Raw genomic sequence first — 14889 nt, 5'->3', positions numbered from 1 at the left:
AGTAGGTATGTTCCTAAATATTTATTTATTTGTTCTCACCCTAAAGTTTCTTGTATAGACGCATAAAAAAACTTCTTCTATCGAGTTTTTTTGTGAGTATAACGGAAATTTTTTGTTTTAAGGAATTTTTAATTTTTTTTCGTTAATTTTAACTGAATATTTTTATATTTAATAGAATATTTTTATATTTAACCGTTGTAAACATGATTTAAACTTAAATAAATAAATAATTAAATAAATTAAAATAAGGTATTTTTAAGATATTTTACAATAATAATTATTTAAAAATAATAGAATCATATATTTTATAACTTAAATAAAATTTAATTAAATTTAAACATATAATATATAATCATTTGTTGTCACTGCCAAATTTAAAAACTAGAACAAACATAAACTTAAATAAAAATAAATAAATTAATTAATTAACATAAGATATTTTATGATAATTTAAATAATTAAATCATATTTATTTAAAAATAATAAAGACATGCATATTATTTTTTTATAATATAAATTTGTGTGATAGTTTATTTTTATCAAGTGATTGGAGCTTTTTTTTTTTCATTAAATTCACCAAAGGCATTGCGAGATATATTAGAATCTAAAAATAGTTGATGCATATATACTACTGTCTACCCTATAACTTTTTATATTATTATTTTATTTCTATTATCAATTTCTTTTTAAATACTATTTTATTTTATATATATGTCATGTAATCATGTAAATATATATCTATGTCAACGTTATGTTTAGATGTCATATATGTAAAGATTATTAATATAAATATTTATATATAATATAAAATTATAATTCATTCGATTATAAAAATATATATATTTTTAAGAAGATAGTGAACCCGATTTTATAAAGATTATATACAATGTTTAATACTTTAAAACTAAGTAAATGTGCATTGCACGTTGCTTTTACATAGTGTTTATAATAGCGATCATTCAATACTTTATCAGATTATTATCTCTGCTCCAATCTGTTTACCTCATATTACAAATATAAACATATTACACTTATTTTTATTAATTTATTTATATATTTTTATTTTAAAAATATTTTATAACTTAATAAAAAAAATCATATAAATAAAATTTTGAAATAATTTAAATAAACAAAAATAAAAAATCAAATATGTTACACCCAAATTTCGAGGATGAATAAATGAGTCTCGAAATGTAGGCTCCTCAAGCGCAAGCTCAAAAATAACAAGCAATGACTGAACACTTGTATAAATATGCATGATTCCTGACCTGTTCTTATTGGCGATCGAGCACAAGTTTAAAATGCTCGAGCTTAAGGTTCAGGGTTGAAAGAAAGAATATTTTCTGATGCATATGAGTGTTATTCGAGCCTTAGTTGTAAGCTCGAATATATTGGTCTCCGATGATTGAGCTCGATGAAACCACTAGCTAGGGAGGAGGTTGATTGGAATAACGAGCTCGAAGAATTAGTCGATCTCGAAGGCGTGTTAACCTTGCGTTCGAGGTCAGCAACGCGTTAAGCACATGACAGCTGTTAGGAGATCCTTATTCCTTAGGAATTTGTTGTTATTTGATATTAAATCTTAATTACCATGAGATATTATTTATTTACATTTATTTCAGATTTGAATAGTTGGTCGTAACTTCCTTGAATCAGGGGAAAATATTCTCCTAACCAGGCTTATAAATAGCCTGGTAGTTTTCATTTGTATTCACGCAAAAATTGGTACTGAGAATACTCTGCCGCCGAATTACTCTGAGAAAGCTTTGGAAAGAGTATCACGATTCAATAATATTGACTCGTGGACTAGACGGATTTTAACTGCTGAATCACGTAAAAGTTCTACTGTTCTTTTCTTCTTTTCTGAAGTATTGTTTAGTGCTCTTCAAATTTAAGTTGACGAAAAATGGCGTCAACAGTTTGGTGTTTTCATTGAGTGCATTAAGCAAATCTTTGTATTGTTTAATCAAATAACTCCTGCATTGCGTAAATGGCCGTCACAAACAACTCGGGAGATAGTGGGCGACCATTGCCCCAAATACATGAGGAGCAAACTCCTCAAATTGAGAATTACCCCTGGAGGCCTAGGAAACAACCAATGACAAACCACGGCCCAGACGAGGGGAGTGCATCATTTGACTCCAAGGGGCGCCTGCTCCCAGGCCCAACGAGGACCTCTATTATAATCCTGAGAGGTACATTCCCATTGTGGAATTGAAGAATCGCCAACTGCTTCAACAATTGGCAGAGGCCACACGGCGCAACGAATAATTGGCTAGGCAGGGCGCCGAGGTCCATGCACCACCCTAGAGGTCCAGAGGCGTCTCCGCGGGAGCACAGCCGCCAGAAGGGCCGAACAAGGGGCCCAGCAGACCCAGCCAAGGCCCAAGGCAAACAATGGCGACAATCGTCCTGGGAGGAATACTCAAGCTAATACCGCTGGTAATCCAACGATGGAGGTAACGGCAAGAACAAGGAATAACCGAGCTCGCCCAGCAGCTTGGAGCAATAACCCTAAATCAATCTGAAAATAACCTGAAACCAGTTCGGGCCAATTTTGGACCTTCTAGGCCCAACAATGGAAGGCCTCCACCATCGCCTATAAGACATCCACCGTCTCCCATAAAGCACCCATCACCGATCTGAGAAGCGCCCTAGATTGCTCCTGATAGGAACCGGGCAGGGGAGCAGACATCACAAAGGCCATCTTGAAGTGGCAGCCAAGACGGCAACCGTCGAACTCGACCCGGATACGGGGGCGAACGAGAGACAACCCGAGGACATAGGGCAGTCCAACCAGCAGGAAGCCACATGTCAAGATCGCAACCAATTGGAGCAAGAAGGTCAGTGGAAGATCCACCTTGCAACCATTGAGCCCCTTAACCAGATAGAAATGTTAGTTTTATGAGTGGGAGTTTGGACCTCACTAGGTTTGTAAGTGTATATAATACTGAACCCAGGAATAATGGAAATTATGACAATAATCGTGATCTTCGAGATCATCTGAACCAGAATTGGGGGCAAGCCAACCCCTCAAACGCTGATTTAAGTGCACATCTGAACAACCGAAAAGAACATGTGCAACCGGTATATGGGAACCAGTATAACCCTATACCGGGTTAGGGAGCTGGAGTTTTTATAAACAATAACCAGCCTCCAGTGGACTTGGTCCAGGAGAGAATTAATTAGCTCGAAATAGCGTTTAGGCTCCTTCAGGATGAAAGGTACAAGGACAAGGCCGGCGACTTCGATGAAGAACTCGAGTCTTTTGCTCCACATATATCAAACACGCCATTCCCTTGTGGATTAAAGATACCACATGTAGGTCCTTTTGACGAGAACTTAGACTCGTACAACCATCTGAGCACATTTAACACCATCATGCGAGTCAGCAACACTGGCTACGAGCTCAGATGTATGTTATTTCCAACTACTTTGACAGGACTAGCGAAAATTTGGTTTGATAAATTCAGAAGACATTCGATCTTGTCTTGGGATCAACTAGCAAAGGAATTTAAAAAATAATTCAAGGGCCTGGTAGGCGTCAGGCCCGAGGCCTCCACCTTGACCAATGTCAGACAATAGTCGGGGGAGTCATTAAAAAGCTACATGATGAGGTTTAACATCGAGGTGGCGCAAGCCCGTAATGTTGATGACAGTGAGTCCCCTTTGGGATGATATGCAGAGAAAGCAGATAAGAACAATAACCGAGTTCCACAAAATAGCCCAGAGATTCGTCAATGTAGAGGAGGCGAGATTAGCATTAAAACTGACCCCTCAATCCATTATTTTTTGGGTTTTATGCCCTAATTAAAACCCAAATTGTTTGTAATCTCATTTTATTATCAATAAAAGAATAGAAATCATTTTTTGACTTGGTTAATCATTTTGCTCACATGTTTTATTTTCATGATTATTTGCTTAATATAAACTTCTATTAAATCCCGAGCATATAACTAATCTTATTTATAGTGACGTAATCACAATGGAATATAAATATGATTATATGTTCAAAATAAGTTAGTCCTAAGATTAGTCAGTGCACCGGATTTATACTGACTTGCCAATATACGATATTATCTACTTACACATTACAGTGTTATGTTCTTTCTAGAACATTAGCAAAGTAGATAAGATCGGATGTATTTGTTATATCGGGCAGGACCGATACTGACAGTTGATAAGATAAGTAAACATACTGTTATTATCTATTCTAGTTATATCATATAGTTGACCATAGGTCAATGTTAAGAAAAAAAAATAGATTACCTCAATGGAAATGGTAAGAAAATACAACTCTATGCAATATATTACAAATAAATAATGATTGATTAAATGAGTGTTACAACTCTATAACTGAAAATACAAATAAAAGGAGAAGGAGATGTAAGATAATAGAAATAGAAAATACAACTCTATTACAAAAGATACAAATAAACTAGAAGTGTTTGAACAAGGAAATAAAAGGATTACAACTTTTAAACAAAAGTACAAGTGAATAGAACAAGAAAAAAAAGAAGAAAAGCAATAGAAGAAAATAAGAACAAGAACAAGAACAAAAACAATAAACTCTCACTCACACAACCAAAGTGAAGAGTGTTGGGGATCACCAACTTGAACAAGGTTTGAAACCTTTGTCCAAAAGCTTATTTCCCCCTAACTCAAGCACTAAGGGATCTCTCACAGATATTGAAAATGCTTTATGGAATTATCAAGTTTTCTAGCCAAGTGCTCTAATGGATAGAAATGTTGTGTCTTTCAAGGGAACTGTAAGCTCCTATTTATAGAGTTTAGAAACACCATTTGAATTTCAAATTCCACCAATCTCCATGGCTGTTACCAATGTTTAATTGGATTAATATGAAATTAAAAATGAGATTTGTGACTTATTTGGGTTTTTTGAGCCGTTTAACAAAGATTGAAAAAACTGAAAAAATGGTCAGCTTTTGGCCTGTGGCCGCGGCCACTACTCGCTGTCCCACAGGCCGCGGTCACTGACCATTTTCAGCACTTAAAATTGTGCTGCTTTTCCAAACGGTTCCAAACCCTCCCAAATGATTTTGTAACCCCCAAAACACATTATTGAGGTTAAAATTATATCTCTAACAGCCATTTCTCAAATGACTTTATAAAATTCATCTCAATATTGTGTAATACTAAATTTACACAATAAATGGTAATATTTGGAAGTTACAAATTTGTAGCACCAAATATGTTATATTATTTGGATGTATCTCATATATCTAAATATTGTAACTCTCTATTATATGTTACAATATGTGACACTCTTTGTCACATTTATTTAATCTAAAACATTATATTATAATATAATATTACATTATATTATAAAATAATATAATATTCCCCCACTATATTAAATAGTTATCTATTGTAACATTTATTTAATCAATCATTATATTTTAAAATATAACATATACCCCACTTAATTAAATAAGATCTCTGTCTTATAAGAGTCATTGCATTAGTGCATAAAACAAAGTGTTTTTCAACTTGAACTTTAATATAGTGGAATTATCACAAAATTTGCCAAAAATTTGGTTGCACTAGGCATTGAACCATCTTTTCATGATAACAAATCGGTGATAACATATACACCTTTGCGATGTTCACTTGAAACCTTTATGTCTCGCTTTGCACCATTAATGGCCATATGCACTTTCCATTCATTCTTGCTGCCACGGCAAAACTTCTGTAAAGAGCACCAAAAGAAAATCAACAAATTATGAAAGTTGCATTTGCTGTTATTTTGTGCAAATTAATAGAAAGATATACTAAAAGAAATTAAACTTTTTGGAGATTAAATCGAAATGCATTAGCCAGCTATAAAATGCGGTTAGATAAACCTGCCTGTACAATTGTACATCACATGATAAGATGAAGCAAAAGGAGCAAACAGTAAAGTGCAGATTTTCAGGTACCAACCCAATATCCACGAGGAACATCTTTTCCACAAATCTGGAAACTACTCAATGGACTCTTTCCATCATTTTCTTCCTGTTTGTCGGCCAACAGCAGATCTGATGGGAACAAATCATCAAAGTTCACAAGAATCTCAGCACTTCCCTTTCGGCACCTGATACATATAGTCTTAGAGTACCATACAAAGTAGCATTATAGCCTAAGTGACGAATAAGGAGAAATGGTCTTTACCTCTTAGAAGGGTGATGAGCTACTAAAATTTGAAGAAATTTAATGAGTGAAGCTCGAGTATTTGATTTGAAGAAATACAGACAGAGGACAGGTTAAATCAGCACATAATATAACCAATTGCCAAAGAGAGGCAAGAGGGAGGAAACAGTTTCTACCTTGTGTCTAAGATGATTTCTAAGGCAGTGGTCGTAGCCTCTTCAACATCATAGACAGCTCGTGCAATCTTTGACAAATCATGTATTGAAAAATTCATCTTGAATTGATAAAAGATTTCTAAAAAGGTGGAAAATCAAACTTGTGCTCTCTGATGTACCTGTCCAGGGTCTGAGACATTTGATGGAAGATGGTCATTTTCAAATTTCTCATCATCCAAGCTGAATGAGCTGTAAATTTAAAGAGCATTAAAAATCAGCATGATCACACTTGAAGCTGGATGTTGGAGGTAAATTCTATTCCCGGTAGTACTAAACTTATTTTTTTTTTTTTGAAATACCTGTAGGACTAAACTTTGATTCGGCTATTTTGATGAATATGCACAGTTGCACACTCTGTGCACATATCACATTTGTTTTCCAAACCGTATTTAGTTTACACATTGACAATTTATGTCTAAGATACCCGACTAAAAGTCTAAAATAACCATCAAAGATGCATGTAGAAAAACAAGGAGAAAAAAAATGCAAATAATCCATTTAATGGGAGAAAGAAATACTTGTGCCTATACATCCATCCAATAATTGATTTTAATATTTCTTTCTCAGTGACACGAGTAAGCATAACATGTCAAGAGAACCAAGACTTCTCTCCCATCACATCTTAAAGAAGAAAAATAACAAAATAAGACAAAGGCCAGTCACCAATTCTGAATACACGTTAGAGCAATAATGAAAGCAAGGGGGGATTTTCTAAAAACTTTATATAAAAGAGTACACGATAGAGCAATAATGAAAGCAAGGGGGGATTTTCAAAAAACTTAATTTAAAAAAGTGAAAAACATAGATACTTCATACCTGCCCAATTGCTTATTGATCCAATTAAGTAACCGATCAGCTGTACGCCCATCATCAATTACAAGTATTTCACTTTTCTCCTTCTTAGGTTCCCAACTACCACCAACAAATTTAGAAGGGGGTCCCCAGAAGAGCATAGGATAATGACTCACAGAGAATCTATCACAGAGTTTAGTATTTATCTGTGCTGCCAAATAAGCAAACGAATGTTCTAATTATTAATACATTTTAATAGATAGAATACAAAATATACATAACAGACATAAACAATCAAGGAACGAAACAGAAAAACTCCAGAAGGATGGGGGGCAACAATAGATAAATACAAAATCGGTGACCAAAGAAAATATAATATTATAAAGGATACATTGCAAAGTAGCCTTTTTCCAAAATAACTATATCTACCAATCACTTGAATTTAATTGTAATGAGAAAACAAAGACATGAAATTGAACCAAACGAAGCAAAGGACCGTGCCACTAAAAACTTGTGTTAAGAAAGGTTGTCTTAATTAATTTGAGTTTTGCTAGTTCTCAAAAATTGTTGAGAAAACATTTTAAGAGTTTTGCCTCAACTAGACATTATAATCAGGTAGCTATTCACACATGGAAATAATGGACAAATGTTCTGAAAGTTTTAGAAAAATGCATGTCAAGTGACATGTTTAACAGTATAAGGGAAAAAAGAAAACATTATAAATACCTTAGATGCACAGTCTACCCTAGTCATCAATACAATCCCTGGATGAACCGCATCTGGTCCATTAAAAAGCCTTGCTACTTTTTCATAATGGGGCTGCAAATTTAATTTTAGTCAGCAACCAATGATCAAGACAGTGATGCATCAACAATATTTAAAAAGATTTATGGATGTATACCTTATAATTTCTGCAAGCAGGACTCCTGCCAAGCCAGTAAGAAAACAGAAGATTAAACTTCACATAACGCACACCTTTATAATTGCAAACTAGTTTCAAATGATGACATATAAGTGCATAACAGTGAGAGAGAGTAACATGTTGGTTTATCAATAAAAAGGTCATGCAGGAAAAGTGCTTTCTTTCATAGAACTTCAAACAAATTCAATTTAAAACAACACTGAAATAAAATTAATCATAATAACAATAATTAAGAGAATGATGTTGGGCCTATTGTATTTCCAGAATTTCTGATTGCAAATTCAAGAAAATGCTTTCTACGCACAACAGATCACATACCAACTAGGCAACTACTGAAAGTGTATCAATCAACTCTTGAAACCGTTCACCAATTCAAGTTACTTTCCAGTCCAATATACTTTCATCTTCAAATTAACCATCTTGTGCACAAAATCACAATGCTGAACTTAAATTTACACAAAAAACAAAAGTGCCAACATGAATCAATCTCATTGAATTCAACACCAGTCTACCATTTGAACCAGTAATTGAATCAAAATTTCATTCGCATACGGCATGAAAGATGGAACCTTTAAAAGAGACAATCTGCAATTACAGCCTTACGTACAAGCCTAAACAAATCCAAATTAGAACTCATTAAAAGGGACCTCTTTAAACAGGGTTAGCTAGCTCATGGTCATAAATTCAAACTTTAAATATATAAATTATTGAGTTCCTCAATATAGATCCTTAATGCAAGGTAAATTATATTGTCATTCGTTGAAACACATACCCACACAAGTAAAAACACGTACAAAGTTTTGCATAAGCAATGGACAATTGAAGAGGAAAACATTCAATATAGAAAAAAGAATAGCTCACCAGTGAGCGAAAAATTCAACGACGGCATAGGTAGCCGGGGTATCCTTAAGGACAGAATCAAAGTTGGTAAGATTCAAATCGACGCCATAGTCACGAGGATCACCGTTTTCGGCACCGATTTCTCTGAGGATCGAACGCGATCCCGAAGAAGCTGATGACCATCCAAAGAAGCTCAGCAAAAAGAGACTCAAAACCGTATTCCAAAGCTTAGAAGACATGGAACCCAGATCAGAATCAGAAGGTTTTTTTTTTTAAGAAAATGGTTTTTTTCCTTAATAAGATCGAACGAAATGGCCGTTGGGCGATTTTGTCTGCAACTGGTAAGGTTGTTGCAGAGGTTGGAACTTAGAAGGGGGAAATGGGTTATTCGAAAGGGTTCTTCCAATAACGTTTTTTCAACTATTTTGTACGATTTGAAAAGGGAAGCTCTTATTCTTCGAGTCGAGTCCTGTACAATTCTAAACTCTCCCCGGTTTTGTCATCTAATCTAACCAAAGTAGGTATGTTCCTAAATATTTATTTATTTGTTCTCACCCTAAAGTTTCTTGTACGGACCGTTAAAAAAAATTCTTCTATCGAGTTTTTTTGTGAGGTGTTAATATATTTTTTGGTAAATAATTATGTTTATAATAATCATCATTCATTTCTTTATAAGATTATTATCTCGCTGCAATATGGTTTCCTCATATTTCAAATATAAACATATTACTCTCATTTTTATTGATTTATTTTTTTTATTTTAAAAATATTTTATAAATTAATAAAATAAACTGTATAAATAAAACTTTGAAATAATTTAAATAAACAAAAATAAAAAATTAAATCTGTTACACCCAAATTTCGAGGATGAATAAATGAGTTTCGAAATGTAGGCTCGTAAAGCGTAAGCTCAAAAATAACAAGCAGTAGTTGAATACTTGTATAAATATGCATGATTCCTGACCTATTCTTGTTGGCGATCGAGCACAAGTTTAAAATGCTCGAGCTTAAGGTTCAAGGTTGAAAGAAAGAATATTTTTCGATGCATATGGGTGTTATTCGAGCCTTAGTTGTAAGCTCGAATATATTCATTTCTGAAGATTGAGCTCGATGAAACCACTAGCTAGGGAGGAGGCTGATTGGAATAGCGAACTCGAAGTATTAGTCAATCTCGAAGGCGTGTTAACTTTGTGTTCGAGGTCAGCAACACATTAAGCACATGACAGCTGTTAGGAGATCCTTATTCCTTAGGAATTTGTTGTTATTTGATATTAAATCTTAATTATCATGAGATATTATTTATTTACATTTATTTCAGATTTGAATAGTTGGTTGTAACTTGAATCAGGGGAAAATATTCTCCTAACTAGGCTTATAAATAGTCTGGTAGTTTTCATTTGTATTCACGCAAAAATTGGTACTGAGAATACTCAGCCGAATTACTCTGAGAAAGCTTTGGAAAGAGTATCACGATTCAATAATATTGACTCGTGGACTAGACGGATTTTAACTGCTGAACCACGTAAAAGTTCTACTGTTCTTTTCTTATTTTCTGAAGTATTGTTTAGTGCTCTTCAAATTTAAGTTGACGAAAAATGGCGTCAACAGTTTGGTGTTTTCATTGAGTGCATTAAGAAAATCTTTGTATTGTTTAATCAAATAACTCCTGCATTGCATCAATGGTCGTCACAAACAACCCGGGAGCTAGTGGGCGACCATTGCCCCAAATACATGAGGAGCAAACTCCTCAAATTGAGAATTACCCCTGCAGGCCTAGGAAACAACCAATGACAAACCACGGCCCAGACGAGGGGAGTGCATCATTTGACTCCAGGGGGCGCCTGCTCCCAGGCCCAACGAGGACCTCTATTATAATCCTGAGAGGTACATTCCCATTGTGGAATAGAAGAATCGCCAATTGCGTCAACAATTGGCAGAGGCCACACGGCGCAACGAAGAATTGGCTAGGTAGGCCGCCGAGGTCCATGCACCACCCTAGAGGCCCAGAGGGCGTCCCCGCGGGAGCACAGCCGCCAGAAGGGCCGAACAAGGGGCCCAGTAGACCCAGTCAAGGCCCAAGGCAAACACTGGCGACAATCGTCTTGGGAGGAATACTCAAGCTAATACCGTTGGTAATCCAACGATGGAGGTAACTACAGGAACAGGGAATAACCGAGCTCGCCCAGCAGCTCGGAGCACTAACCCTAAATCAATCTGAAATAACCCAGAACCAGTCTGGGCCAATTTTGGACCTTCCAGGCCCAACAATGGAAGGCCTCCACCATCGCCTATAAGACATCCACCGTCTCCCATAAAGCACCCATCACCGATCCGAGAAGCACCCTAGCTTGCTCCTAATAGGAACCGGGCAGGGGAGCAGACATCACAAAGGCCATCTTGAAGTGGCAGCCAAGACGGCAACCGTCGAACTCGACCTGGATACGGGGGCGAACGAGAGACAACCTGAGGACATAGGACAGTCCAACCAGCAGGAAGCCACATGTCAAGATCGCAAACAACTGGAGCAAGAAGGTCAGTGGAAGATCCACCTTGCAACCATCGAGCCCCTTAACCAGATAGAAATGTTAGTTTTATGAGTGAGAGTTTGGACCTCACTAGGTTTGTAAGTGTATATAATACTGAACCCAGAAATAATGGAAATTATGACAATAATCGTGATCTTCGAGATCATCTGAACCAGAATCGGGGGCAAGCCAACCCCTCAAACCCCGATTTAAGTGCACATCTGAACAGCCGAAAAGAACCTGTGCAGCCGGTATATGGGAACCAGTATAACCCTATACCGGGTTAGGGAGCTGGAGTTTTTATAAACAATAACCAGCCTCCAATGGACTTGGTCCAGGAGAGAATTAATTAGCTCGAAATAGCGTTCAGGCTCCTTCAGGATGAAAGGTACAAGAACAAGGCCGACGACTTCGATGAGGAACTCGAGCCTTTTGCTCCACATATATCAAACACGCCATTCCCTTGTGGATTAAACATACCATATGTAGGTCCTTTTGACGGGAACTCAGACTCGTACAGCCATCTGAGCACATTTAACACCATCATGCGAGTCAGCAACACTGGCTACGAGCTCAGATGTATGTTATTTCCAACTACTTTGACAGGACTAGTGAAAAATTGGTTTGATAAATTCAGAAGACATTCGATCTTGTCTTGGGATCAACTGGCAAAGGAATTTAAAAAATAATTCAAGGGCATGGTAGGTGTCAGGCCCGAGGCCTCCACCTTGACCAATGTCAGACAACAGTCGGGGGAGTCATTAAAAAGCTACATGATGAGGTTTAACATCGAGGTGGCGCAAGCCCGTAATGTTGATGACAGTGGTCATCTTATGGCCGTTCGAGCTAGTATATTTCCAGGGAGTCCCCTTTGGGATGATATGCAGAGAAAGCCGATAAGAACAATAACCAAATTCCACAAAATGGCCCAGAGATTCGTCAATGTAGAGGAGGCGAGGTCAGCATTAAAACTGACCCCTCAGTCCATTATTTTTGGGGTTTTATGCCCTAATTAAAACCCAAATTGTTTGTAATCTCATTTTATTATCAATAAAAGAATAGAAATGATTTTTTGACTTGGTTAATCACTTTGCTCACATGTTTTATTTTCATGATTATTTGTTTAATATAAACTTCTATTAAATCCCGAGCATATAGCTAATCTTATTTATAGTGACGTAATCACAGTGGAATATAAATATGATTATATATTCAAAATAAGTTAGTCCTAAGATTAGTCAGTGCACCGGATTTACACTGACTTGCCAATCTACGATATGATCTACTTACACATTACAGTGTTATGTTCTTTCCAGAACATTAGCAAAGTAGATAAGATCGGATGTATTTGTTACATCGGGCAGGACCGATATTGATAGTTGATAATGTTAGGAGTGTGTCTTAAAAGCATGTAAAGACATTTGTTTTTTCTGTGAATAAATAAATACAATGGTTTATTATTATTGTCATATTTAGATTGTTAAATTATTGTTTGAATAATTTTGTAAATATCAGAAAAATTCCATATTCATTATTGAGGATGTGATCTTGTATTAGTACGAGAGAATTAAGATCACATGAATGAATAAAAATGGTCAACAACGACAAATTAAAGTTATGGAATTCTTTAATTGGAGTTGTAAGTATGGTTTACTGAGTATCATAATGATACAAATAATCTAGATTCGGATTATTGATGTGGTAAGACATCTCGGTAAAGGTGCTTTATATAATATGATTATATATGACATGGATCGATGTGAATTAAAGTCTTTATCCAAAAACCATTTAACAATAAAGACTTGTAATTCATATCATAACAGATGATCATTTATAGATCAACCTAAATCCTGAGTGTTCATGAACTCCTGTTCATGTTTATTAAATCTTTTGATTCACTCGTTAAGGTCTCTTCAAAGAATGAGGCTAATGACTTTTGTTTTGGAGATTTAATATCATGGATGGCTGGGAACATGTATCAACAACACGGAATCTAATCTTTCCTAACGGATCGTATATTAGTTCCCTTAAGGGTTAATTCTGGAACTGAATGATTTTGAGCTCAAATCTATAATTAGATTATAGATTAATTATTCACTAGTGAATTAATGGTACTTAAGGAATAAGAAATAAATTAGAAAGGTTAAATGGTAATTCTTCCATTCTAATTTATGAACTAATTAATTAGAGGGTTGAACTATTGTAAGATGGTTATATCAATGGACGACTTAAGAAAAAGATTTCTGTAAAAGTATATCTATAACATAAAGAGTGCAATTCTGAATTTATAGTGGAGTAATATCAGAATTAATAAATTAACTATTATAATTAAAGAGTTTAATTATTTAGTTTCAATTTATTGGAGCTTAATGTTATAGGTCCATGGTCCCCAGAATGGCTCAAACAATCACTGTCAAAGGCAAATACAAAAATGGGTAAAAAGGACTTATGTGATAAGTAAAATATTTTTCTATGTATCAAACATAATTATTGTTTAATTATGTGTAATTAATTAATTATTTGATTTAACAAAAATATAATTAATTTTGAATTAATTTATTTTTGGGATTTTTGGTATTTAAATAATAATAAAAATTGGGAAAAATCACATGCATGCACATGCATGTGGTACACGTGTGGCACAGTGCAAATGCACTGTGCTACACGCATAAGAGATAAACTTGGTCTCTTGATTCCACAATTTTAGTTATTTAAATATTAAATAAATAATGAGATATTTTGATTTGATTTAAATATTATTATTTAAACAAAAATCTGATAACTGATCAGTTATTTTGAATTTGTTTAAAATAACAAATATTTTAATATATTGGATATTATTAAAGATTGGATATCAGTTTTCACAGAACGTAAGTTTTCAGGGATAGAAAAATATCTAGGATTCTCTCAGAAAAAAAGATTAGTGACAAAACAAAGGTCATTGTTCTTCACAAAACCTAGGTCCAAACTTTATCAGATCTCATGTGTTGAGAATATCTGATAAATAGTTATTGCCTATTATTTGTATAGCGAGCCCACACTCGTTCTTTGGGTGACTGAGAACATTTTGGAAGATCTTGGTGTGAGATCTCAAGGATTCAGCCATACGAAAAGATAGCAGCAAGGAATGACCTGAGGTAATGTTTCTATTCTTGTCCTTGATTCAATATATATATGAGTGTGAAGAAGTAGATCTAGAAATTTTATGGGATTAATCTGACAATTTGATTGTTGTTCCGCTGCGCATAATCTCTGATTTGATCAATAAAAACCAACAGATAAGATAAGTAAACATACTGTTATTATCTATTCTAGTTATATCATATAGTTGACCATAGGTCAATGTTAAGAAAAAAAAATAGATTGCCTCAATGGAAATGGTAAGAAAATACAACTCTATGCAATATATTACAAATAATTAATGATTGATTAAAGGAGTGTTACA

General features: G+C 34.8%; 1 protein-coding gene across 2 annotated transcripts; it reads right to left on the bottom strand.

The window, feature by feature from the left end:
* Positions 1–5461: 5461 nt before the first annotated feature.
* Positions 5462–9451, bottom strand: LOC133822653 (sulfhydryl oxidase 2-like). Of its 2 annotated transcripts, none has more exons than XR_009887961.1 (8): positions 8941–9451; positions 8059–8083; positions 7884–7976; positions 7182–7363; positions 6485–6554; positions 6327–6394; positions 5869–6094; positions 5462–5710 (listed from the first exon to the last, which is right to left on the bottom strand). XR_009887961.1 is itself a non-coding variant. In XM_062255057.1 (8 exons), exons 1-8 carry the CDS (start codon positions 9156–9158, stop codon positions 5585–5587), a joined length of 933 nt encoding a protein of 310 aa, XP_062111041.1. In that variant the 5' UTR covers positions 9159–9448; the 3' UTR covers positions 5462–5584. The 2 variants fall into 2 exon arrangements, 1 of the variants encoding a protein (XP_062111041.1); XM_062255057.1 differs by having other exon boundaries at positions 5944–6094; positions 8941–9448.
* Positions 9452–14889: the final 5438 nt, after the last annotated feature.

Source organism: Humulus lupulus, chromosome 3, assembly GCF_963169125.1.
Source record: "Humulus lupulus chromosome 3, drHumLupu1.1, whole genome shotgun sequence".
Taxonomy (NCBI): Eukaryota; Viridiplantae; Streptophyta; class Magnoliopsida; order Rosales; family Cannabaceae; genus Humulus; species Humulus lupulus.
This window is presented reverse-complemented; position numbering and strand designations above follow the sequence as displayed.

What these genes read in the sequence shown, in the direction of transcription:
- LOC133822653 (XM_062255057.1), bottom strand. Translation starts at nt 9,158, where the DNA reads ATGTCTTCTAAGCTTTGGAATACGGTTTTGAGTCTCTTTTTGCTGAGC. An exon ending in CTGCTTGCAGAAATTATAAG is followed by an intron (nt 7,977 to 8,058) that starts GTATACATCCAT and finishes TTAAATTTGCAG; the next exon opens with CCCCATTATGAAAAAGTAGC. An exon ending in ATCAATAAGCAATTGGGCAG is followed by an intron (nt 6,555 to 7,181) that starts GTATGAAGTATC and finishes TTAAATTTACAG; the next exon opens with CTCATTCAGCTTGGATGATG.